This window comes from Orcinus orca, chromosome 10 (assembly GCF_937001465.1).
Source record: "Orcinus orca chromosome 10, mOrcOrc1.1, whole genome shotgun sequence".
NCBI classification, from domain to species: Eukaryota; Metazoa; Chordata; class Mammalia; order Artiodactyla; family Delphinidae; genus Orcinus; species Orcinus orca.
The window spans coordinates 35,459,221-35,480,880 of record NC_064568.1 but is presented as its reverse complement, the minus strand read 5'-3'; the positions used below and the strand labels follow the sequence as shown (position 1 = coordinate 35,480,880).

The 21,660-nt window shown below is 46.9% G+C and overlaps 1 protein-coding gene and 1 long non-coding RNA gene across 3 annotated transcripts in view; one reads left to right on the top strand and one right to left on the bottom strand.

Annotated features, from left to right (window-relative positions):
• The first annotated feature begins 10,391 nt into the window (after positions 1-10,391).
• Positions 10,392-11,905, top strand: LOC117200685 (uncharacterized). The gene is made up of 3 exons (XR_004482325.2): positions 10,392-10,572; positions 10,892-10,973; positions 11,640-11,905. It is a non-coding gene; the product is annotated as an uncharacterized LOC117200685 (long non-coding RNA).
• Positions 11,899-21,660, bottom strand: part of DCP1A (decapping mRNA 1A) — a 61,146-nt gene continuing 51,384 nt past the window's right edge. For both annotated transcript variants that reach the window (XM_004267919.2, XM_033424606.2), the window contains 4 exons: positions 20,335-21,084; positions 18,323-18,388; positions 16,183-16,401; positions 11,899-15,878 (listed from right to left, as the gene is read on the bottom strand). In XM_004267919.2, coding sequence (XP_004267967.1) covers positions 15,798-15,878; positions 16,183-16,401; positions 18,323-18,388; positions 20,335-21,084 — 1,116 coding nt within the window. In that variant the 3' untranslated portion in view covers positions 11,899-15,797. The remainder of the gene's footprint in view (positions 15,879-16,182; positions 16,402-18,322; positions 18,389-20,334; positions 21,085-21,660) is intronic.

Genomic DNA, 21,660 nt, shown 5'->3' with positions numbered 1-21,660 from the left:
GCATCACCCCAGGTTGCCCCGCCCCGCCCCGCCCCCGGACCAGCGGAGGCAGCCCCGCCCCAGCCCTCCGGCGCTGTTAGGAAACCGAGACCTTCGGGAGCCTGGGAGTCTCTGTACCCAGCCCGATGCTGTCCGCCCGCCTAACCTCTCCGTCCCTCTTTCCTTCCCCCGAAATCTGCGGGGCAGCTGCGGGCTGCCAGGCTCCTGTGAGTCAGGCTGCACTGCCATGCCGGGATTAACCACCGACACAAATAATGTGATAATAACTGCAGGTTCTAGGCCCGGCTCAGGGTTCTTCTGTTGACTCGCATCTTCACTGCAGACCGCTCTCCTTCCTCCACAAAGCCCTGGAGTGAAACTGAGAGGGGAGGCTTCATTGATTGTACCTTAGTAAAAATGAGCAAACTGAAACTGGTAAGGTCAATTAAGGTCACAGGGCTGGTGCGTGCAGGGAGCTCTGCCCTAGCAAACACGCCCTATCCTCAAGCCCCAGCCCCAGAGACGGACCCCAGGGCTTGAGGAGCCTGTAGGAGGATGAGGATTATGAAAATGAGAATACATATGAGTAGTAATGATAATATCAGTTAATGTTAACTGAGAAATTACTAGAGGCAAACCGTTCACAAGTTATTAGGGCCTAATAACACTGCTGACTCTTAGGGAGATCACTAGATCTGGTTTCCAGGTCTGTAAGGACAGGAGAACCCACCTCTGCTCTTACCAGGTCCCCTGGCCCCCAGGGGGATGAAGGTCCCCCGAGTGGGAGTAGGGAGGGGACCGTCATCACAGATGTTGTCGGTGGAGTTCACCCACCCCACATGCCCCAGGAGGCTGATACCCTTTACCACGTCTTATACAGGAAGAAGCTCCATTTTACAGAGGACAGAGAAAGGTATCCCCTCAAATCAGTGGCTGAGGAGGGGGCTGCATCAGATCTGTCTGATGCTGAGCCCCTGAGCAAGCTGAGGGAGGCAAGTGGCCAGGCCTTCCTTGCCTGTGTCCCCTCTGTGTCTTTTGCCAACACTCAGAGCTCTGGGTCATGAGGGACAATGGACTGAATGTGACTGAGTCCCCCACCCCACTTCTGGGTGCTCCTTGGCTGTTCCTCTGCTGGCCTGGCTCCCAGATGCCCAGCCAGACCCTAAGCCAAGTGCATCTCATAGCACTTGGGTCCTGCTGGCCCAGCCCACGGAGGCCTGCCCACCCAGGGTTGGGTCCAAAGCCGGCAAGGGCTGAAGGCTGGATTGGAGTGAGATAGCCCCAGGGGTATGCCATGTCAGAGACCTGACGTGTGCCTCTGCCCTCAGTCTGATAAGAAAGGACATACCTTTGAAACCCTTTGGAAGCTCTGTGCCTTCCAACTCTGGCCTTTAGAGCAGTGTTTTCCTGTTCCAAACCTCAATTTCTCCCTCTGCCCAATGGGACTAATCCTTGCCATTCTGCACCCACCCTGGTCTCTAATGGTGGCACAGTTCTCTCCATGGCTCTGGGGATCCAGCAGTGATGGAATAAAATGCCCCTCCACCTGCCCCATTGTGGGGCTCTAGGGACCCCGGGGCAGCTTCTTGTCATCCCAGGATTCCAGGTGAATAAGACCCAGTTTGGCATCACCACAGCCTTCTCCTCCTGCCCCGCTCCCCGACCCCCCCCTGGCCTACAAGGTCTGGGCGCCTTAGCTAAGGCACAGGGCAGAGCCAAGGTCTAGCTCCTCCTGCTGCTCAGACCTGGGCACCCAACTAGACCCTTGGACAGGAAGACCTCCACAGTGCTCGTGCCCTTCCACTAGGAACTCTGTGCCTGGGAGATGATGTTGAGGGAAGTTCCATGGGCAAGCATGTCCGCAATGGCAGCAGGCACGGGCTGGTGGGGCCCTACGTGGTCATTTCACCCAATCGGTGTGAAGACCAAGCCTCCTGAGAAATGGGGATACTCTAAAGTATCCCCATTTCTGACTTGCGGACAGAAATTGGAAGGGCCTGTGGGGAACTGTAGCTCCTAAGGGTCCCAATCACCAGACATGACAGTCCCCTAGCTGGCTGAGTCATAAGAATTGCCTGAAACAGTTATTCTACCCACGAATCCCTGGTCACCACATCTAACCTTCTGAATCAGAATCCCTAGGGTGGGGCCTGGGGCTCTGCATTTCTAAGAAGACACTCAGGCAATTCTGTTTTGGAGCTCTGAGAACTCTCCAGAGAAAAACATCAGGGAGACCTGGACAGACCTGAGTTCAACGCCTTGCTGGTTACGCCATGGGGCTAAGTGAAGCACTGAAAGTCCAGCTGTGGTGGGGAGATGTCTGTGACATGTAAACAGAGTAAAGCAAGGTATAGAACAGCAGGTAGAGTGTGATCCTATTTCTGTCAAAAATAAATTAAAGTGTGCACACGCATGTGTGTGTGTGTGCATGCGTGTGTACCCATGCATGTGTGTGTTCGTAAGTGTGTCTGGGCAGAACAGAGGCTGCAAGGACAGACTTCAAGCCATGGGGGACTTTGGAGGGTTGGACTGAGGGAGACTTTGGGTTTCTACTTTACGAATTTCTCTTTGGCTGGAATTTAGTGCTAGTGAACACTGTTGACTTTTATAATCCAAAAAAAAAGCAAAACAAAATTCCATCTTGAAAAAAGCACTGTTGAGATTGGGAGATGCATTTTTTTTTATTTTAATTTTTTAAATTAATTAATTAATGGCTGCTTTGGGTCTTCATTGCTGCGCGCGGGCTTTCTCTAGTTGTGGTGAGCGCGGGGTACTCTTCGTTGCCGTGCGCGGGCTTCTCATTGCGGTGGCTTCTTTTGACGTGGAGCACGGGCTCTAGGCGCACCTGCTTCAGTAGTTGTGGCTCGCGAGCTCTAGAGCGCAGGTTCGATAGTTGTGGCGCTCGGGCTTAGTTGCTCCGTGGCATGTGGGATCTTCCTGGACCAGGGCTCAAACCCATGTCCCCTGCATTGGTAGGTGGATTCTTAACCACTGTACCGCCAGGGAAGCCCTGGAGATGCATTTTTATGAATGCGCTTTTTCTTGTAATTTCTCACGATTATGTAAAGCTGCCTCTGTGTTTCATAAGCCAGGCTGTTTCCTTGGATGTTTTTGAGTTGGGAGCAAACCTCCAGGCGGTGGGTGCTCACCAGTGGGAGGTCCCTCCTGCCCTTGCTCTGCTATCTACATGAAATTCAGGGCAGAGCTATCCTGATGTGCTTCTGCACATCCCCTGAGTGGACACCAATGAGGCGTGAACGGGTCCCGAGCAGCTGTGTTCCTGAATGACAGCACTGGGCATCACTTTGGCAGGTCTGGCCCATGTGCGGCTCCTGGGGCAGGCCTGGGCTAGTGCTGGGGGCCCTACAGTCAGCACGGGGCTTGCAGTGGAGGCAACATCCCAGTCTGGGTCTTCAGAACACTGTCTTTGACTCATATCCAGGGCTCAAAGCCTGTGGGGACCTGGGATGGGTCCTTGTGTGAGGATGTGTCCAGCCTCGTGTCCACCAATGCGTAGCAGAGGGCCCGTTGGACACTGTCTAACGGGCTTGTAGGTTGATGAAGAATTCAGTTTTAATAAATCCATCTCTCCTCTCAATGCCGGAAATTTCCTTCCAGAGGCATTTTTGGGGTAAAGTTTCTTTTGATAATGTTGCCCCCAGGGACGTGAGATGACACACAGTTCAACTCACAGAACCTCTGATTTTTCTGATTTAACTTTTGTTTTTGTTCTTGTTTTTTAAAAACACTGCCCCCCCCTCCAAAGGTAAAAGTAAAGTACACTCATTGTAAAAACCTGGAAGGTATAGAAAATTTAGAAGTAAACTAAAATTGTATGTAATGCCACCCAAAGAGGACCACTGGTAAAGTCATTTGTTCGTTTGACAAATTTTTTTTTTTGGCTGCACCACGCTGCATGCAGGATCTTAGCTCCCGCCAGAGATTGAACCTGTGACCCTTCCAGAGGAAGCTCGGAGTCCTAACCACTGGACCGCCAGGGAATTCCCTCATTTGACAAATACTGATTTATTACAATTGTTTGAAGAAAATAAAACAGGGTCAAGGGTCAGGGAGAGGGGCTGGAGAGTAGAAGTGGGGGACCCTTCAATAGGTGTTTGCTACTATAGTTTCTTTTGTTTTCTTATTGTCAGGATCACATAAAATTCTCCATTTTTCATTTACATTTTCCCATTAGCATTCCCAAATTCTTCAAAGACATCGTTTTTACTAGCTGTGTATTGTCCCATCATGGAGCTATGTCCTCATTATTAACCATCCCTTAGTGATGAGTATTTGGAGTGCTTCCGGGTTTTCACCAAGATGTATTACCCTGCAGTTAACATGTGGTACCTAAATCCTTGTCCTCCTGGCAGCTTAGCTGGGAGTTTTCCCAGAGTTTTCAATGGGAAGCTGCTAGGTCAGAGGGTGGCAACCCTTCTAAAGCCCTTGATACATATTTGGCAATGAGCTCTCCAGGAAGTCTGGTTGTGACTCAGTCACCTCTGCCTCTCAGCCATGTGCTTGGGGGAGAGGGCAGAGGGAGGGAATCCAAGACCTGCATAGCCTTGAGTGGATCCCTGCATGTTTCTGGGCCTCTGTTTCCTCACATTTGTAAAATGGGCTCATTCTCACAACAAACAGAGGTTTCTTCTTGTTTTCCCTTTCTCTGCCTGGGGAAAGCAAATTCAAGGTGGGGAGGCTACCCTCATTTTCACAGCTGTAAGCTCTTCCTGGCAGTGGTATGTAGGCAGCAGGATGTATTAGACCCCCTTGTCCAGTGAGCAAAGGGAAAATCAATGAGAAGAGAGAATTCTGAGATGAGTTTTATGGATGGTTTTCTCCAGGACACCTGCAGACTCTGGGACCGTGGGCACTGGGCAAGAGCCCCATGACAGGGAGGCAGGGGTGGGGAAAGGGAACCTGGACACAGGGGATAACTCACCAGCTCCTCGACTTTGCTAGAAGTCAGCTCTAACCCCGGTGCACATGGCTCTCTCTCCTTCCTTTCTCATTTTATTGCTTTTTTAAAAAAATCACAACTTGGGAATTCCCTGGTGGTCCAGTGGTTAGGACTCAGCTCTTTCACTGCCGGGGGACTGGGTTCATTCCCTGGTCTGGAAACTAAGATCCCGTAAGCCGCGTGGTACTGAAACTGTGCACCTCAGATTGGGACTTGAATCCACATGCCGGGACTCAAACCCAGCTTAAACCCAGATTGGGACTTGAACCTATGCGCTGGGACTCGAACCAGTCAGGGTTTGCTTCTTTACTCCCAAATCTTCTCTCTGGATTCACTTTTCTTCTTGCAGAAATGTATCTTTTAATAATTTTTTAAAATAAATTTATTTATTTTTATTTTTGGCTCCGTTGGGTCTTTGTGGTTGCACGCAGGCTTTCTCGAGTTGTAGTGAGCGAGGGCTACTCTTTGTTGTGGTGCACGGGCTTCTCATAGCGATGGCTTCTCTTGTTGCAGAGCACGGGCTTTAGGAGCGCGGGCTTCAGTAGTTGTGGCACGCAGGCTTGGTAGTTGTGGCGCACGGGCTCGGTAGTTGTGGCGCATGGGCTTAGTTGCTCCACGGCATGTGGGATCGTCCCAGACCAGGGCCTGAACCCACGTCTCCTGCATTGGCAGGCAGATTCTTAACCACTGCGCCACCAGGGAAGCCCATCCTCTTGTCTTTTTTATTTTAACTAGCCTTGTAGGTGCAAAGTGGTATCTCATGGTGGTTTTGTCACTTACTGCTTAAAAAAAAAATTATACAAATGACAACACATGTTCTTTGTAGAAAATTTGAGAATATAGCAAAATACTCTGACAGTCTGTTTTATATGTCATTCTGAAACCGTGCACCCCAAATTGGAACTTGAACTCACGTGCCGGGACTCAAACCCAGCCAAAACCCAGACTGGGACTTGAACCCACATGGCCGGGACTAGAACCCAGACCAAACTCCCAGTCTTCCAACTGAGATTGCACACCTGGTTTCAGGACTTAATGAAGCTCAGGTTTTTGATGTCTCATTGCAGAAAGGATTCAGTGAGACAAAGTAATAGGTAAGAAGTGAGAAACACTCCACAGACAGAGTGTGGGCCATCTCAGAAGGTGAGAAAGGCACCAAGGTATGGGATTGTCAGTTTTTATAAGGGTGGGTAATTTCATAGGCTAATGAGCGGGAGGAGTATTCCAGCTATTCCGGGAAGGGGCGGGGATTTCCATGAACTGGGCCACTGCCCACTTTTTCATCCTTATGGTTGGCCTTGGAACTGTCATGGCACCTGTAGGTTTGTCATTTAGCTTACTGATGTGTTACAATGAGCGTATACTGAGGCTCGAGGTCTAGTGGAAGTCGACTTGCCCACCATCTTGGACCCATTTGGTTCTAATCCGTTTATGTCATGTCCTCGGGCTATGTCATTCTTTCAAAGGTTGTGCCCTGCCCCCCTTCCCTCCTGTTTCAATTCAGCTAGGCTGTGTCCCCAATTATTCAATCAAACACTAACCTAGGTGCTGCTGTGAAGGTATCTTGTAGATGTGATTAAATCCCATAATCAGTTGATTTTAAGTAAAAGGGATTATTCTAGATAACTGGGTGGATCTGATTCAGTTGGTTGAAAGGCTGAAGAAGAAAAGTGACTTCTTCTGTGGCAGCTCCAGCCTCCTCTGCAGTTTGTGACTTACCTATCAGTCCCCTCGGCCCACCACCTTGGAGCAATCCAATTCTTTGCCACAAATCTTTAATATAGACCTACAGGTTCTGCTTCTCTGCTTGTATCCTGACTGATACACAAAGAGGAAAACTTCATCCCCCATAATCCACCATCCAGAGGTCACTAAGGACAACATTCTGGTTATTTCCTTCCAGCCTTTTTTTTCCCTTTTTATCCATGAACATGAATATTTTAAGTAAGGTCATGATCCCTCTGGTTTATATCACTGTGCATCTTAAATGCTTTCCCACAGAGTCCACATGCTTTTCTCCCCCAGAATTATTACTGGCGAAGAGGAAGGTCATCCACTGCCCCCCCTTGGTTGGACGTTTGCGTTGCTTCTGCGTTTATACTGTATCAAACAATACTTGTGCTTTCACTATAGCTAGCACTTGCTTCTGGGAGAGAGGGCTTCTTTTCTGGTCATCACTGTGTGTCCTTGGCCAATCCCAGGACCAGATTGGGTGGTCGAACCTCTGAGTCACCCCCAAAGGCTGGGGCTGCAGGCACCTGGCACTCCTGAAAGGTGAGCACCAGCATGGAGCCCAGCGCAGCCCTGCCAGGCCTGCTTTCCTTGCACACAAAGGAAAAGTGCCTAGTCATTGCAGCTTGCGGTTTGAGTAGCAGAGCCTGGGCACCTCCCTGGGTGGGGAGTAAGGAGCTGCCTCAACAGCCCTCATCAGTTCCTGTCTGGGTGTGCCATGCCAGGCAGGGCTTGGGCAGTGCTATTGACAGTCAGGGCACTTCTAGGGCAGCCGGGCCCACCTGCATGGCCTGCGGCACAGAGTGGGGAGAGATTGTCACCCTGTTCCCTCTTCTGATATCTCCTGGTTCCCCTGAGCAAGCTGGGTGGTAGAGGTGGCTTTTGTTCCTGTGGATATTAAAGATGAACATTTTTGTTTTGCTGTGGGGAGATTAAGTGGATTTTCTCCTGGGCAGTTGCTGAATAGCTGAAGTGGTGGTTATTTAGGGTAGGGCTGCAGCAGTCTGGAGAAAGGCATGGAGAGGGATCCTTTCCCTGTTTAGAGCCACACGGCTCCTCCTGGGAAACACGAAGCCGTAACAGTGTTTGGCTGGGAGGAAGAGTCAGCAGCCACAGGAAGTCCCAAACCCAGGTTGGTTGCCCTCCAAACACAATGGCTTTTTCTCCCCACCCCACCCCTAGAATTAGCAATGACATCTAGTCAGCCTTCCTTCTGGTGACTTTGATGAGGCCTCAATTGACCCTTTGATTCTCTCATGAATTCACTCCTTTGTTGCATTTACCAAGGCCTGTGTGCCAGCACTGTGCTAGATGTTTGGGGAAGAAGATGATCCTGTCTTGGTTCTCAGATCACAGGTCACAGGTCGGCAGGGGCCACACGGCCCTGTCCTGTGATCTGTATAAAGAATTGCCTGCTGAGACTGCAGATCAGGGAAGGCTCCAAGGAGGAAGTGACAACCGACAGCAAATTTTGAAATAACAGTATTCCCTGCCACCAAACTGTACCTGTGTCATGCTGGCATGGGTGATGGGAATTGAGACTATAAACCCATTTCAGATCTGGACCTCGGCTTCCCAGCTTGGCCAGTATCCTGGCAGGATGCCCCTGAGCCACTCCGACGCACCCCCCACCCCCCCACCCCCGGCCTAGGGCTGAGAAAGCCCTCTGAAGAGCCATACCTGGGAGGAAGGGATAACAACAGGTGACTGGCAGCAACGCCACTGTCATTTCCAAACGTGCTTCAAAATTCTCCAGGGACCCGAAAGCTTTTTCCACGTTCCATAAACCCAGAGGGAGGTTTGAACTGAACACGTCCAGGTCAACTCTTGCCTCTGCTGCCCCCTAGCTGGGTGAACTTGGACGGATGGCCTTCGGCAAATCACTCAGTGGTCAGTTCCTTCACCTGGAAAACGAGGCAATGACATGTGTCCCCCAGGTGGTCAGGACGGTCACAGTCACTCTATTCCAGAGTGACGTGCATCCCTGCTCCCGAAATCGCAGTTTACCACGGAGCCCAGGCTAAGGGGATAGGGCAGGCGTGTGTGGGGCTGTGCCCATAGTGTCCAGCACTGAGTCTGGGACAGAACAGCTGCTACCCCCAGCCCCAAGGGTCAGATGGGGACCAACAAATAGGGTGTGTGTGTGTGTCTCTCTCTCCCACCTTCCCTCCTACCTCTCTCTGAGGTTGACGCACCGGCCCATCATTTAAGGGCTCCAAAGTCCTCGGGGAACGTTAATTAATAACCTCGCCATCTTGGGCTGGAGCGCAAACAGCTCCTCGGTCTCCTTTTGGGCAGGAGCCCAGTGAGTCAGGGCAGGCGATGGAGGGGGGCGGGAGCTGGCTCCCAGGTGTGTCAGCCCTGGACGGGCCCTTTGTGGGAGAGCGGCCGTCTTCTGGGTGAAGGGGAGCTGTGTCAGAGTGAAGACCAGGGCTCCTATTTACGGGGGCATTCTGAGAATTTGTGTAGTCATGCCCAAGCATTTCCATATTTAATATGGAGCATCTGATTATAAATTACTTTAAAACTTCTCCTTTAGATCACAATTAAGGTCTTATTTAAAAATTATGTAGGCATAGGTTACATTCTCTATGAATTCTAGGTCAAAATGGTAAAGGTGAAATGACAAAATATTTGTTTATTTAAAAGGGGGTGAGGTGCCTGCTAGGGTGGAGACCACACAGTAAATGGGGGTGTTGGCCGGCAACATTGCTAGCATCCCCTTTCCCATCAGGGGGCCTGTCGGGGTAAGGGTCAAACAGAAATCAGGGAAGCTTCTCGGTGCCAGCAGGACGGGAGAGGATGTTAGCCCTTCTGTCCAGGGGAAAGACCCCTGCCTGGGAGAGGCTGGGAGGGGCAGTCTGTGGGGGCAGGAACGTGTCAGATATAGAAACAACAAAACGGGGCTTCGCGAGCAAAATGTGTAGGGGTCCAGATTTTTGTACATGCTTCAGAAGCCAGGGCGCCATTGCCAACACTGAGAAATTCCACAGAACATGGTGGGTGGTTTGCTGGGTTGCCTCTAGAGCTTTCCCAGGGCTCAGGCAGTACCAGACCCATCTTTCTGGAGGGGCAGGGACGGTAAGCAAGCAGCAGTTCCTGTGGACTGTGGCCGCCTTCTCAGCTCCAAATTCTGGGACCCTTTTTGGACTGACGGGCTGACGTCAGTCTAACCACAGCCAGGGCCTCTGCCCCTTCCCAGGATGACAGGAAGCTGGTGTCGTGAGTGGCCCTTTCCCAAGGCTGCACTTTGAATGGCCTCCACCTCCGAGGGATGTGGGGAGGGTTAAGGAATGCACACAGAGCACACAGCACACAACAAACGTCGGTTATGATTACTTGTGGGACTGTACTTCAAATATATTCAAACTTACGTGAAAGAAGTACCTGTGAAACATGATGTGACTGTCATGCGGCCTTTGTATCACCTCCTTCCGAGCCATTCTACCGCTGGGCATAAGAGCCCTCTTAGTAGTCAGCTTTACTTTTAGCTAATTTGCCTGGTGAACTGAAGAGATATATGTAAGCCCCATCCGCCCGCCCACCCTGCCATGGGTTCCGTCTGCATGAGCGTGGCAGCAAACGTAGACAGGTGGAGAATCTTGAATTGATCTAAGCCCTTTAGAAACCTGTTGGCGTCTTCCCATTACATTTGGGGGTAACAGAGACCCCAAAAGACACGGCCTAAAGGAGAGAATGCAGGCTGGGCTCCAGGGTTTGCTTGGTTTAGTGACTGTTTTGCTGCTCTTCCCTTCAGCTTTCCAAGAACCTGGCTTCATCTTTAGAGGAAACCCCATGGCCGGATTTCTAGCTGCTCATCCAGGAGACAGGCTGGTTCTTGTAGCTCTGACAAACACAGAAGCCTCAGCAATTTCTAACTCACACACTTACTCAAAGACCAGGTATTTTTTAAAGTTTATCACTTAATTAATCAATTAATATTTATTTATTTTATTTTTGGCTGCGTTGGGTCTTTGTTACTGCATGCGGGCTTTCTTCAGTTGCGGGGGGGGGGCTACTCTTTGTTGCGGTATGTGGGCTTCTCATTGCGGTGGCTTCTCTTGTTGCGGAGCATGGGCTCTAGGCACGCGGGGATCAGTAGTTGTGGCTCACAGGCTCTAGAGCGCAGGCTCAGGAGCTGTGGCACACGGGCTTTGTTGCTCCGCGACATGTGGGATCTTCCCGGACCAGGGCTTGAACCTGTGTCCCCTGCATTGGCAGGCGGATTCTTAACCACTGCGCCACCAGGGAAGCCTAAGACGAGATATCTTTTAGCAACAGCATGAACCAGGATCCATAAACGGTGAGTGAAAACATCATTAGAAACAACCAGGAAGCCTAAAATCCCAAACCCTATGGCTCTTGTTCACGATCCAGTGGCCTTAGTTTTTCACGAAATTCCAATGAACCTGGTTACCTGGTTTCCTAGGTCATGACAGCTGAAAAGCAGCACGTGAGTAGGTCAAACTAGCTTTTAATAAACAGTGGTAATGTGTGACCTAAGGAATTATAGAAAGCAATCTAGAATAATTTATCGTGGAGGCAATGGAGTCAAGAAAGGAGTTCTAGACCAGCCCTCTGGTCTGCTTGGCTTCGGGTCCCTAACTCAGTACTGGCTTAATAAGCAGCAGGCCCTGTCACTCTCAGCTTCAACTCCCTTCTCCCTAAAATGGGTTATTGTGAAGATCAGGAAAATAATGGACAGCAATGCTTAAGTGCTGAATGAGCATGCATTAATGATGACTGGGGTGTGTGTACGAAAGTCATAAAGCAAGGGTTAAGCATATGCTCTGCTCTAAAAAAGCAGGCAGGTATGTCAAACATTTTAGAGAGAATTTCATTTGGAAACACACTTAATGTGAACAATTACTAGGGAGATATATGATTAACACTTTTTTCCTTTTCCCTATGTCCCATAATGATGACATTTTACTTTCTTCCCTCCCTCTTTCCTTCCTTATCATCCTAGATGCCTGGCACATATGACAACTCAACACACATAAACTGAGTGAATTTGGGAAGTGACCTGGAAGGTTAAGTCCCCTGTAAAACAGTGTTTTTGGTCATGATTAGACCTGTACCCTCCATCTGGGGAAAACTCAGAGGAATAAACGGAGTTGTTTTGTTCTCTCACCTCACTCCCTCTCAGCAGTAGGAGACTCTGGAAAAGTGTAGCAACTCATTCAAAAGTTCCTATTTCTGTAAATTCAATAAAAACACAATTAAAATTTAGTAGGTGCTAAAACTTGGTTTTGAACTTTTATTAAAAAAATATATTTGCAAACATATAAAATTTAGGATGAAAAATGCTCATCTGAAAACAGGTAATAACTTAATATTTGCAAACATACACAGATGGTATAAAATCCATACCATTAAAAATGTTAATGATGCTGTATTGCGCTCATGGAACAAAAATCTTGCTGTAACCCCAGAGCTTCTCATGCTCACATTTCAGGGCGCTGAGACTCTGGTACACTGAAGGTCATGAGAGCCACATGGCCAAAGCAGGAATACAGAATAAAAAACCATTTAGAACACATACTGTTAAAAACACGTTTCTTAAGGAATCACACAGATAAAAGGGAAACACAATTTTGCATTTTCCCCATTCAAAGTGAACGATATTGCATCATAGCATTTCAAATGAAGATGTCAAATACAAAACTGAGTGAAACATTGCACACATCTCTCCTGCTGAATTTGCTGAAAAACAGGCTCCTTGAGGCCCCGGCCCACTCAGGGAAATGTTCTCAAGCACAGCTTTAAAAAGCTCAGTGTAAGTTGCTTTACTTGTTTCAGATCTTAACGTTTTAGACACCTGAAAACACAGGGCACTATTGGTTCCAGAAGGCCCTTTGAATACAACTGAAGAAAACCAAAGACAAGTAAGAAAGAAACACGTGCTCAGCAGCAAACGCGCAGCAAGAATGCAGGACACACGTCCGTGTGATTCCTCGTCTTCACTCACGTGGACTGAGCCCACTCGTGCCTGTGCTGCCTCTCATTCCTCTGTGTTTCATTTTGCCCAGAGTTACAGTATGATGGCTAGTTTTGTTTTTTAAGCAGTTAGGCACCTTCAATTTCATGTTGCATTGTTAGTAATACAATGGCAGTTATGGCCTCTACTACCAAAATGAGAAAATTTCAAACTACATTCTTTGGGGAGGAGAGTAATAAAGCTGCGTGGTTTAAAAATATTTACCTAGTAGAAGATTTGATGGGGTTTAAAATTTTTACAAGAAAACATGGGTGGAAAAAGAACAATTCTTGACATGCAAAATCGGGTCATATTCTAAACTTAGCCTGTGCATCCTCCGGCAGAGAAGGACCCAGGTCAACTTGGGCTCTTAACAAAACCCCACTCCCAAAAGCCTTCCAAAGTAAGCCATGGACACTCACATTCACATGCAGACGGCATGAATGCTTCTGAAACTGACAGTCACTTGAAAACCTAGGATTCAAAGTCACACCTTACAAACCTCGGGAGAGATGCACAATGAGGAGGAGCTTCTTCCTTAAAGGAAAGGAGCAAGGCTGTTTGGGAGGTGGGAGTCCATTCAAAGACACCACATCAACTACAACCAAAGAACGTAGTGCCACCCACCCAGGTGAGGGGGGGGGCATACAGACAGTCACGGTGACCTAAATGCAGGTCACCTGAAGTTGCAAACCTAGCAAGAAGCATCTCTGTTTTGGTGTCCATTTTGATTCACCTAAGGTTTAAAACTAAGATTCCAGTAAAGTCACTGCAGCAATGTAAACATGCAACCTAAACTAGCATGAGGTTCTGGACAGAAGCCTGAATGAGGAATAAGGCAACTGAACTGCGACTTTCGGGCCAGGGTCATCCAACTGCAACTGTTCAGGCTTGGCCTGACTTCTCTAGGGACTCATTCTGGCCTGAACTTCCTAGTCATCATGACGGGGGACTTCTGGCTTCTGAATTTTCAAAATGCTTTGAATACATAAATCTGGGAGTTGAAACAGGTTTACCCTTTTCAAGTCTCCATGACTTGGGCACTTAAAAATTTACTTTCACACTAAGGAAACCTTATCACAGATTCTCTTTACTGTCTGTCATATTCTTTCCTTGGATTAAAGGGTGAAAATTAACAGATCTGATTAAAGACCCTCTTCAGGATATTCTCTCAACTCTCTTGTAATATTGTCCATACTCAAATCATCATTTCAATTCAAATGTCTATCATAACAAGAATCCCTCGATTCTTCCACTTACCAAAGCCCACTGAGACTACACCTGGGATGCGAGCAAACCTACCAGGGCAACTGTTTTCTGAGAACAGTCACGTGGCTCCCGGGACACCATCTCCTGGTGTCAGCAACACTTCACGTCTTACTGTACCTTCTCTTTCCCAGGTGACACGCAAGCAATTCATTTTTGGTTGCTGAATTTACACACTACCTTTGAAAACAAACTATTCCTAATGGAGTATGAGAACTTAAAAGCTTCCCTGGCTTCTGCGCAATTCACAAATAACTAGGTAAATGCAATAGAAGACACTAAATTGGGAAGCAGAAAAGTTGCCCAGGAAGCATGTTTAGATTAACAAAAGCCAATCAAGGTATTCTTTATGCTAAAAAACTAAGAGCAAACTAAAACAAGTATGTAATTCACAAGTAATTTTCTAAAATCTCAGCTAGAAAAAAAAAAATCTGTGGACTTATGATTGAGTTACCATTAAAGCTTAAATGATTGTTCCCGAGGAACCATTACATCTGTCAGCATTATTCACAGCTAATCCTTATGCTAGCTGGTTGAGCCAATTGGGTTTTACCCCATCATTAAATAGTGCTCAGAAAAGTAAGCAGTGCATCTTAATTGGTTAAATACTACAAAATGACCTGTATCATAGAAACGAAGACATTTTCATTCAAAGAATATCTTAAAATTACTATTGCTGAAATAAATCAAAATCTACATTAAAATATTACTAATCACCATTACATGCCATAAAAGAATAAATATAAATCATGGCAGATCAATAGCAGCATAACAAAGCATCTTTACATATTTTCACACTTCGGGCTGCAAAAGTACTCACAGCCTAGGAATACATTGGTAAAGTTCTGAATTTCACACTTTGTTTTTAACTCCATATTCTATAATAAAGTAAGGGCAGTGTGAATAACAGCTCCCTTTTCTGCATAGCTTTAAAACTATTCTCAGTAGACTTGAGGAATGGAACCAGAATGGCTTTGTCAGATTGGTCCACTGGTCCTTTTGTCAAAGTGTTAAGGAAAACAATTAACAATGACTTCTCACTGTGTTTAGACAGAAAAGGAAAATAAGGCTATGATTCACACACAAATGTAACATTTTCAAAACCACTGGAGAGTAACTTAAAGTGAAGATTTCTGATAGAATTCGGGCCTTACCAGTCCCAGCCTTTATTTCAAAGATGTGCCACGCCTGCTCCCATACCATGACAGGGCCTGCAGGGCCTGATTCCAATGTATCCCCACACTGGGAGCCTGCCACATGGCAGCACTGGGGACACTTAAAAACAAAACACAATTAAGAAATTTCAGAACTTTTAAGGCCCAAGTGAGGCATTCATATAAAACATACTTCACTTGAACAAATCAGTCCTAATTTGCCAGCTTAAACTCTGACCCTTAAAACACGAAGCTACTTTGCACAGAGCTGACTTCTGCTCTGTTCTGAACTTGAATACCAGCCCAATGCTCAAGTTTTTAGGGGGGGAGTGGAGGGGAGAGGGGTGCAGACTGGGCTGAACTCTGACTGCTGCAAGGCTGGTGACCCCTTTTCCTTAAGACCTTGAACGTGAAAGTGAGTTGAAAATCAGATTCCTTATTTCACAAACTTGCTTAGATCTGATGAAAACACCCACACAACTCAACACAATGGTCTTTTTTTTTTTTTTTTTTTTTTGTCAAAACAAAGGTCTGCTGGTGATGCTTCACAGTGAAACCTCCATTATCACTGGGAACGTCACTTGGAAAACATTCTTAAGGAATGAGTCTCTTTCTCATAGGCTCAATTTCAGGATTCTCAAAACTCAATGTTCTGTTTAGAAGTTTCCATGATGAGGCCTATTGTTTCTGAGGTCGCCATTCTGCCTTTGGATCGACTCTGCTCCAGTCATAGGTTGTGGCTGTCTTTGTTCTTGGTCAGAACCTGCAAGTAGACTTCATGAAGCGTACTAAGGAAGCTGGAATCATTCTGGAAGAGATGGTAATGTCACATTTACCTCACTAGAGCTTACTTTCTTGATAACCGCTTAGGAAGAAGCTGTACACATGATCTGTATAACTAATTACCCAAAGAATCCCACCACCCAGAGATAACCATTAATATTTTGGAATTCACTCAGATATTCTTCCACCTGGAGCATATGCCCAAGAAGAGAGAAACACTGGTTCTGGCTAGTCGTGAATTTTCTTTATGAGCTGATTTTCTAAGAAGTCATACAATTTTTTTATTTTTAAAGAATGAAATTCAAAGATGAAATTGATGCCCTACATACCTTAATTAGATGTATTAATGTATCCTGGAGCTGAGACTTGCTGAGGATAATGGAAGGCTTTCTTTGATTTTCTGATGTTCCAACAGTGAGAGGAGAAGGGGAGCTTGCTTTCCTCTCAAGGTCTGAGGACCTTGTAACTGTCTGCTGGAAAACACTTGGGGACAGCAGGACTGAGGACACTGCCGAAGTTGTTGCAGGAACCAGTGCGGGGCCTGCCACCTGCAGGGGAACAATGGTCATTTTGCACCGTCAGCAGCCACGTTGATTAGTGGACGCCTGATAACAAGCATAAGCAGCAGGAGACTGGAGCCCAGAGTCCAGTGCTAACTGTTTGGGGTTCAGATAAACATTCAGGAGCAGCATCTGGGCATTTTACATCTGGTTAGGAAGCTTGTTAGCTGAAGGATAAAGAGTCCATTTATATGATAAGGATCCTCTAGAGTTGTTATGAGAAGCCAGGCCCGATCATCACAGAAGGGGGACCTGATAAATAACAGCAGGGTATGTACAGTAAGAATAGTCCTGTGATAAATCAAACATGTAAAGTTTTTCCATGAGGGGCACAGAAATGACTGGAAGAGGGCGTGAATGAACTTCCTGAGGTGATGGAAATGTTACATACCTTGGCTGGGTCATTACCCAAGGGATATACGTATGTTAAAACTCAATTAAAAAATCTGCATTTTATTATATGTAAGTTTTATTTCAATAAAAAGAGAATTTAAAAAAACCCAGTTATATGAAGCATTAGTTTCTTTCTTTTTAAAAATATTTATTTATTTGGCTGTACTGGGTCTTAGTTGGGGCATGTGGGATCTTTTAGTTGTGGCACATGGGATCTAGTTTCCTGACCAGGGATCAAACCTGGGCCCCCCTGCATTGGGAGTGCGGAGTCTTAGCCACTGGACCACCAGGGAAACCCTGAGCCTTAGTTTCTTTGGTGGTGTTCAACGTATTTATTGTATCATTACAGGTATCAAAGATAAATATATATATTTTTTGTGGTACGCGGGCCCCTCACTGTTGTGGCCTCTCCCGTTGCGGAGCACAGGCTCCGGACGCGCAGGCTCAGCGGCCATGGCTCACGGGCCCAGCCGCTCCGCGGCATGTGGGATCTTCCCGGACTGGGGCACAAACCTGTGTCCCCTGCATCACAGCAGGCGGACTCTCAACCACTGCGCCACCAGGGAAGCCCCCAAAGATACATTTTAAAAACATAAATCTAATATCTATCTCCTTTCATTTAGATGTACTTCTGGGCTAATAACGGCTAACCATCAGAATACACAAAAGAGTAATAATTAGTATTTTAAATAACTCTCACATTTTGATACAATCAACAGAGAGCTATATATTTTTTTCCTCCTATCTGTCACCCTCCTCATTTACAAATAGCCAAGAGCTAGCCATAGTTTTGAGAATGTGGTTTCTGGGTTCTGAGCCATTTGGTTTGTTTTTTTGGTGCAACACCAGGCTGAGAGCTCCCGCCGATCACCATGCAGCGGACAAGCTACAGAAAAGACCCGTTAACAAGACCAGTCAGAAGCTGGCTATACTTTAAATTCTGAGACTTGAGGAGCAGTGTAAAGGCTCAAAGGCAAAAGGAATGTAAAAGTTTAAGAACTGAAAAAAGTAAGTGTGCATGTCAAGGCTGGTAGGTAATGGAGGATGAGGGCAACTTTTAAAAAATGAGGCAGGGGAGACACAGCAAGACCCAGAGCACACAGCCCTGGGAGGCTTTGTCATCAGAGCAACGGGAAGCCAATGAGAGCATCGTAGTGATGCTGCCCTCTGTTTACTGAGACACCACAGCTCTTCCAGGGCAAAGACAATCTCCTACTCATAGGGACCAGGCTGACTTGCTCTCAGCAGTCGCCCATTCACAAACACTGAGTGACTGCCCCTGCTGTGGCCCACCTGCCCTCCCATACACACAGTCAGGGAAGACATCACTGCAGACAGATGCCTTGAGGCCTACAAAGGCCACAGCAATGAACTCTGCCTGGGGGAGCAGGAGGGGGCGTCTAAGATGGGCCTAGGCTTGAAAGCCGAAACTTTTCACTCAAGTGACAATGTTTTACTTCACACTCAGCAGAAGAACTTAAACATACTGTGCTCTTCAGAAAAAGGGAATCCTTACCGGGATGGCACTGGATAACATCATAGGCTGGGCAAAAACTTCAGGATCCTGGTTTTGCTGCATAGACTGCAACGTTTAAAAAGAAAAGATGAACAGATGTAGCAAGTTTCAATTAAGATTTCTTAGTTACTGTGGAAAAATCTAGGTTAGCAGCAGTAAGGAATAGTTCAGACATGATCTGGTTCCTAGACTCCTGAGGGGAGAGGCTGACCAGAACTTGTGACAATGCAGAATGAGAGCTCTGGGACAGTACCCGACCCCCTTCAGTTCCACCCAAGAACAGGGGTGCGTGCAAAGCCTTGAAAGTGTCTCTAAGGAAAAAGCTGAAACCTGTGTCTCTTATAAGAGCTGGGACAGCCCAAGCCTATTTTTGCTGTTGAGGCTGTAGAGATGCAAGATCCTGGCAGTGTGATACCTCCTGATAAGGTGATTTAAACTTTGGACAGGTGGCACTAAATAGTCTTCATACAGAGTCACAATTCCACATGTTAAATTTTATCCCCATTCCTGTGCAGAGCAAATACATTGGAACTCAATAAAGCCCAAGGTCCTAAAATTCAATACTGCCACATAAATGAAAATGTACATGTTTGTAAGCTTCCTTTGCAAGGAGGCATGCTGGAGAGCAGGGTGCCATCCCAGAAGGCAAAATCTGGAGCGGGTAGCATCCCCAACCACTGCTGGTTGTACTTCCAGAACAACAGGAACAGTGGCGGCAGACACACTGCAGGGGTGTGATACCTTACTGTTAAATAGAACATTTTCTCTCCTCCTTATACTGCAGACAGAAACGGCAAAAAATGACAATTTAATGATGTAACCGGGACACTAGGTTTCCTCTTTTTCTGTACAGAATTTCAATGGAATGGAAAAAATACTCCATTAACTAAGAAATAATATTCAATTATTATGATGGGCTCTTCTATATAATATTATTTGGTAAAATGTTAAGAGTTGGGGATTATAATTATTAAAGGGCATGAGACTAAAACCCTGAAAGGTTCTACTCCCTTTCAGTTCTCTGATCTTGCACAAGTCACTTCCAACTCTGACCTGACTTCCTCACTTGTAAACTCACCGACCTTATAAATTGAGGGACAAGCCTCTTCTTCACCCCCACACCCACTTCACCACTAAGTCCCACTGACCCTACTTCTTAACAAATCCACGGGTCCACACTCCCCAGTGCAGGCCCCCACCAGCTCAAGCCTGGGTGACTGCCCCAGCCTCCTTCTTGATGGGTCATTCTACTTCCATCTTCTCCTTTCCCGGCATGCCACCCTTGGCTCAAAGCACTTAAAAGACTCCCCAGGGCCCTTAGAACAAACCTCTAACTCCTTGACACAATTTACAAAGTTTTGCTCATCAACAAATACCTGCTCCCCTACATTTCTTTCCATGTAGATCCAGCCACAGTGCAAGTTCAGCAAATGCCCTCTCATGTCCAGGCCTCTGTATGTGCTATTTTCCTTGCTTCCACATACTCTTCCTACCTCTAGAATAGGTCTGGCTAACTTCTACTGAGTCTTCAGATCTCAGCTGAACATCAGTTTCCTGAGGAAGCTTTATTTGACCCCAGACCTCCAAATCTGGGATGGTCTGATGGCAGCCCTAACGCTCCTGGCACAAGGCAGGCACTCAGTGAGAGTACTGAGGGAGCCAGGGATGGAACAAAGATTGGGATAATCTGGATCTGTGGTCCCAAGTCAAATAAGAACTTCTGGAACTGTTAGGCAAAAATAAACAAAAAACCCTAAAATGTACACCCGGGAAGGAAAATACAAATACTGTTTCTTAGCTTTTATCAGTTGAAATAACTTTGGGAAGTGAATTGAGTTACAACACCAGTTACCAATGGTCTGGCTGATCACTGCAGGGCTTCTCTCTCCTTTCTTCTAGCTCCTGACACACTCAACAGCTGTCTCTTTAAACAACTGTCTCCTGTCAATTAAAATCCAGGTCTTTGCAGTTTCATCCCACCCAGTTACAGCCACCCACCCTCCTGCCAGTACCTGAAGGGGAGCAAGCACCATGTTGCTCAGGGAGGCGGAGGCTCTCGCTGCTGCTGTCTTCGTGGGAGGCTCTATGAAGCTCTCAGGCGTGGCCAGCTGGCCAGCTGCTGCAGAAAAGCTGGGTGCCACTGCACCTTTCCCAAGTGACTGTGTCTGTATTTGGTCATGCTGTGGGGTCAACCTGAGTTTCTGGAGAAGATCAACGCTTGGGAGGGATGTACCGGCTGTGTTTGTCACACTCAGCGGGGCCCTGAATGGGCTCTGGCTGGCAGTCAGACTGGTGTGGCTCAGCTCAGGGACTGGCTGACTCAGAAGTGGAGACCTCTGTCTAGGTGTGGTCTTCACTGCTTGCATCATGGTGGTGTTTCGGGGTAGGCTTGGGGGAGCCTGTCCAGTAGAAGCTTCTGCTGGTAGAGTAGGACTAAGCACAGGGTGCAACGGGATCGTATAGCTTGGGGCCTGCTTTTCGCTGGACTGTGTGATGGAGGCAGGAGTGATTAGCACCGGGGTGGTGACTTCAGGCTGGACTGAGTGGTGGGCAGCAGGATGGACACCCAGGTTTTCCGACTGAGGGGCCCCTCCTGGCTCAAAGGAAAATGGTAGGAACGAGCTGGGCTCTTTCTGGGAGGCATCTCCTGGCAGCTTCTCCATTTCTTCTGAATCCAGACCAAAAACTGTTGGCTGTTCCTTTGGCAAAGAGGTTCCAAATAATTCTTCCACTGTCAGATGTTTGTGTCCAGATGGAGCAGACTGAAAAACAAATCAAACCACCCAATGAAAGAAATCTCTTGCAAACCAGCGCATCTAAACTTCCTTTCCATCAACCAAAACAGTTTGCAGAAGCAAGGTTGGGTGGAGTCTGAAAATAGGAAATGGAACAAACTGAAGATGTTCTCAGGATTAAGGCCTAGGTACATCTATCTGGTCTCCCCAAGGTGGTGGACAGAAATCTGCATTAATAGTAAAATTCCAATTTTCCGGACTCTAGGTGGTAGCTTAGAATTCACCTTTTTTTTGTTGGCAAACAGATATAAGGTGAAGGGGCAATTACTTTACTTCAAAGTTAATTGTGCCTAATTGCCCTATGTCAGTCACACATGGTAGGGAAATTACACTCAAGAGGACAGAGGGACCAAATGCTGATCAAGCAATCATACCTTTATTTTCATGACTTTTGACTAAAAGGTAGGCACTGCACCTTGAGGACTAGGCCTCAAATACCAGAAAATAAAATTAACTATTAAAGAAAATTAAAGTATAGCTGATACAACATTATATTAGTTACAGGTGTACAACATAGTGATTCAATATTTTTATAGATCGTAC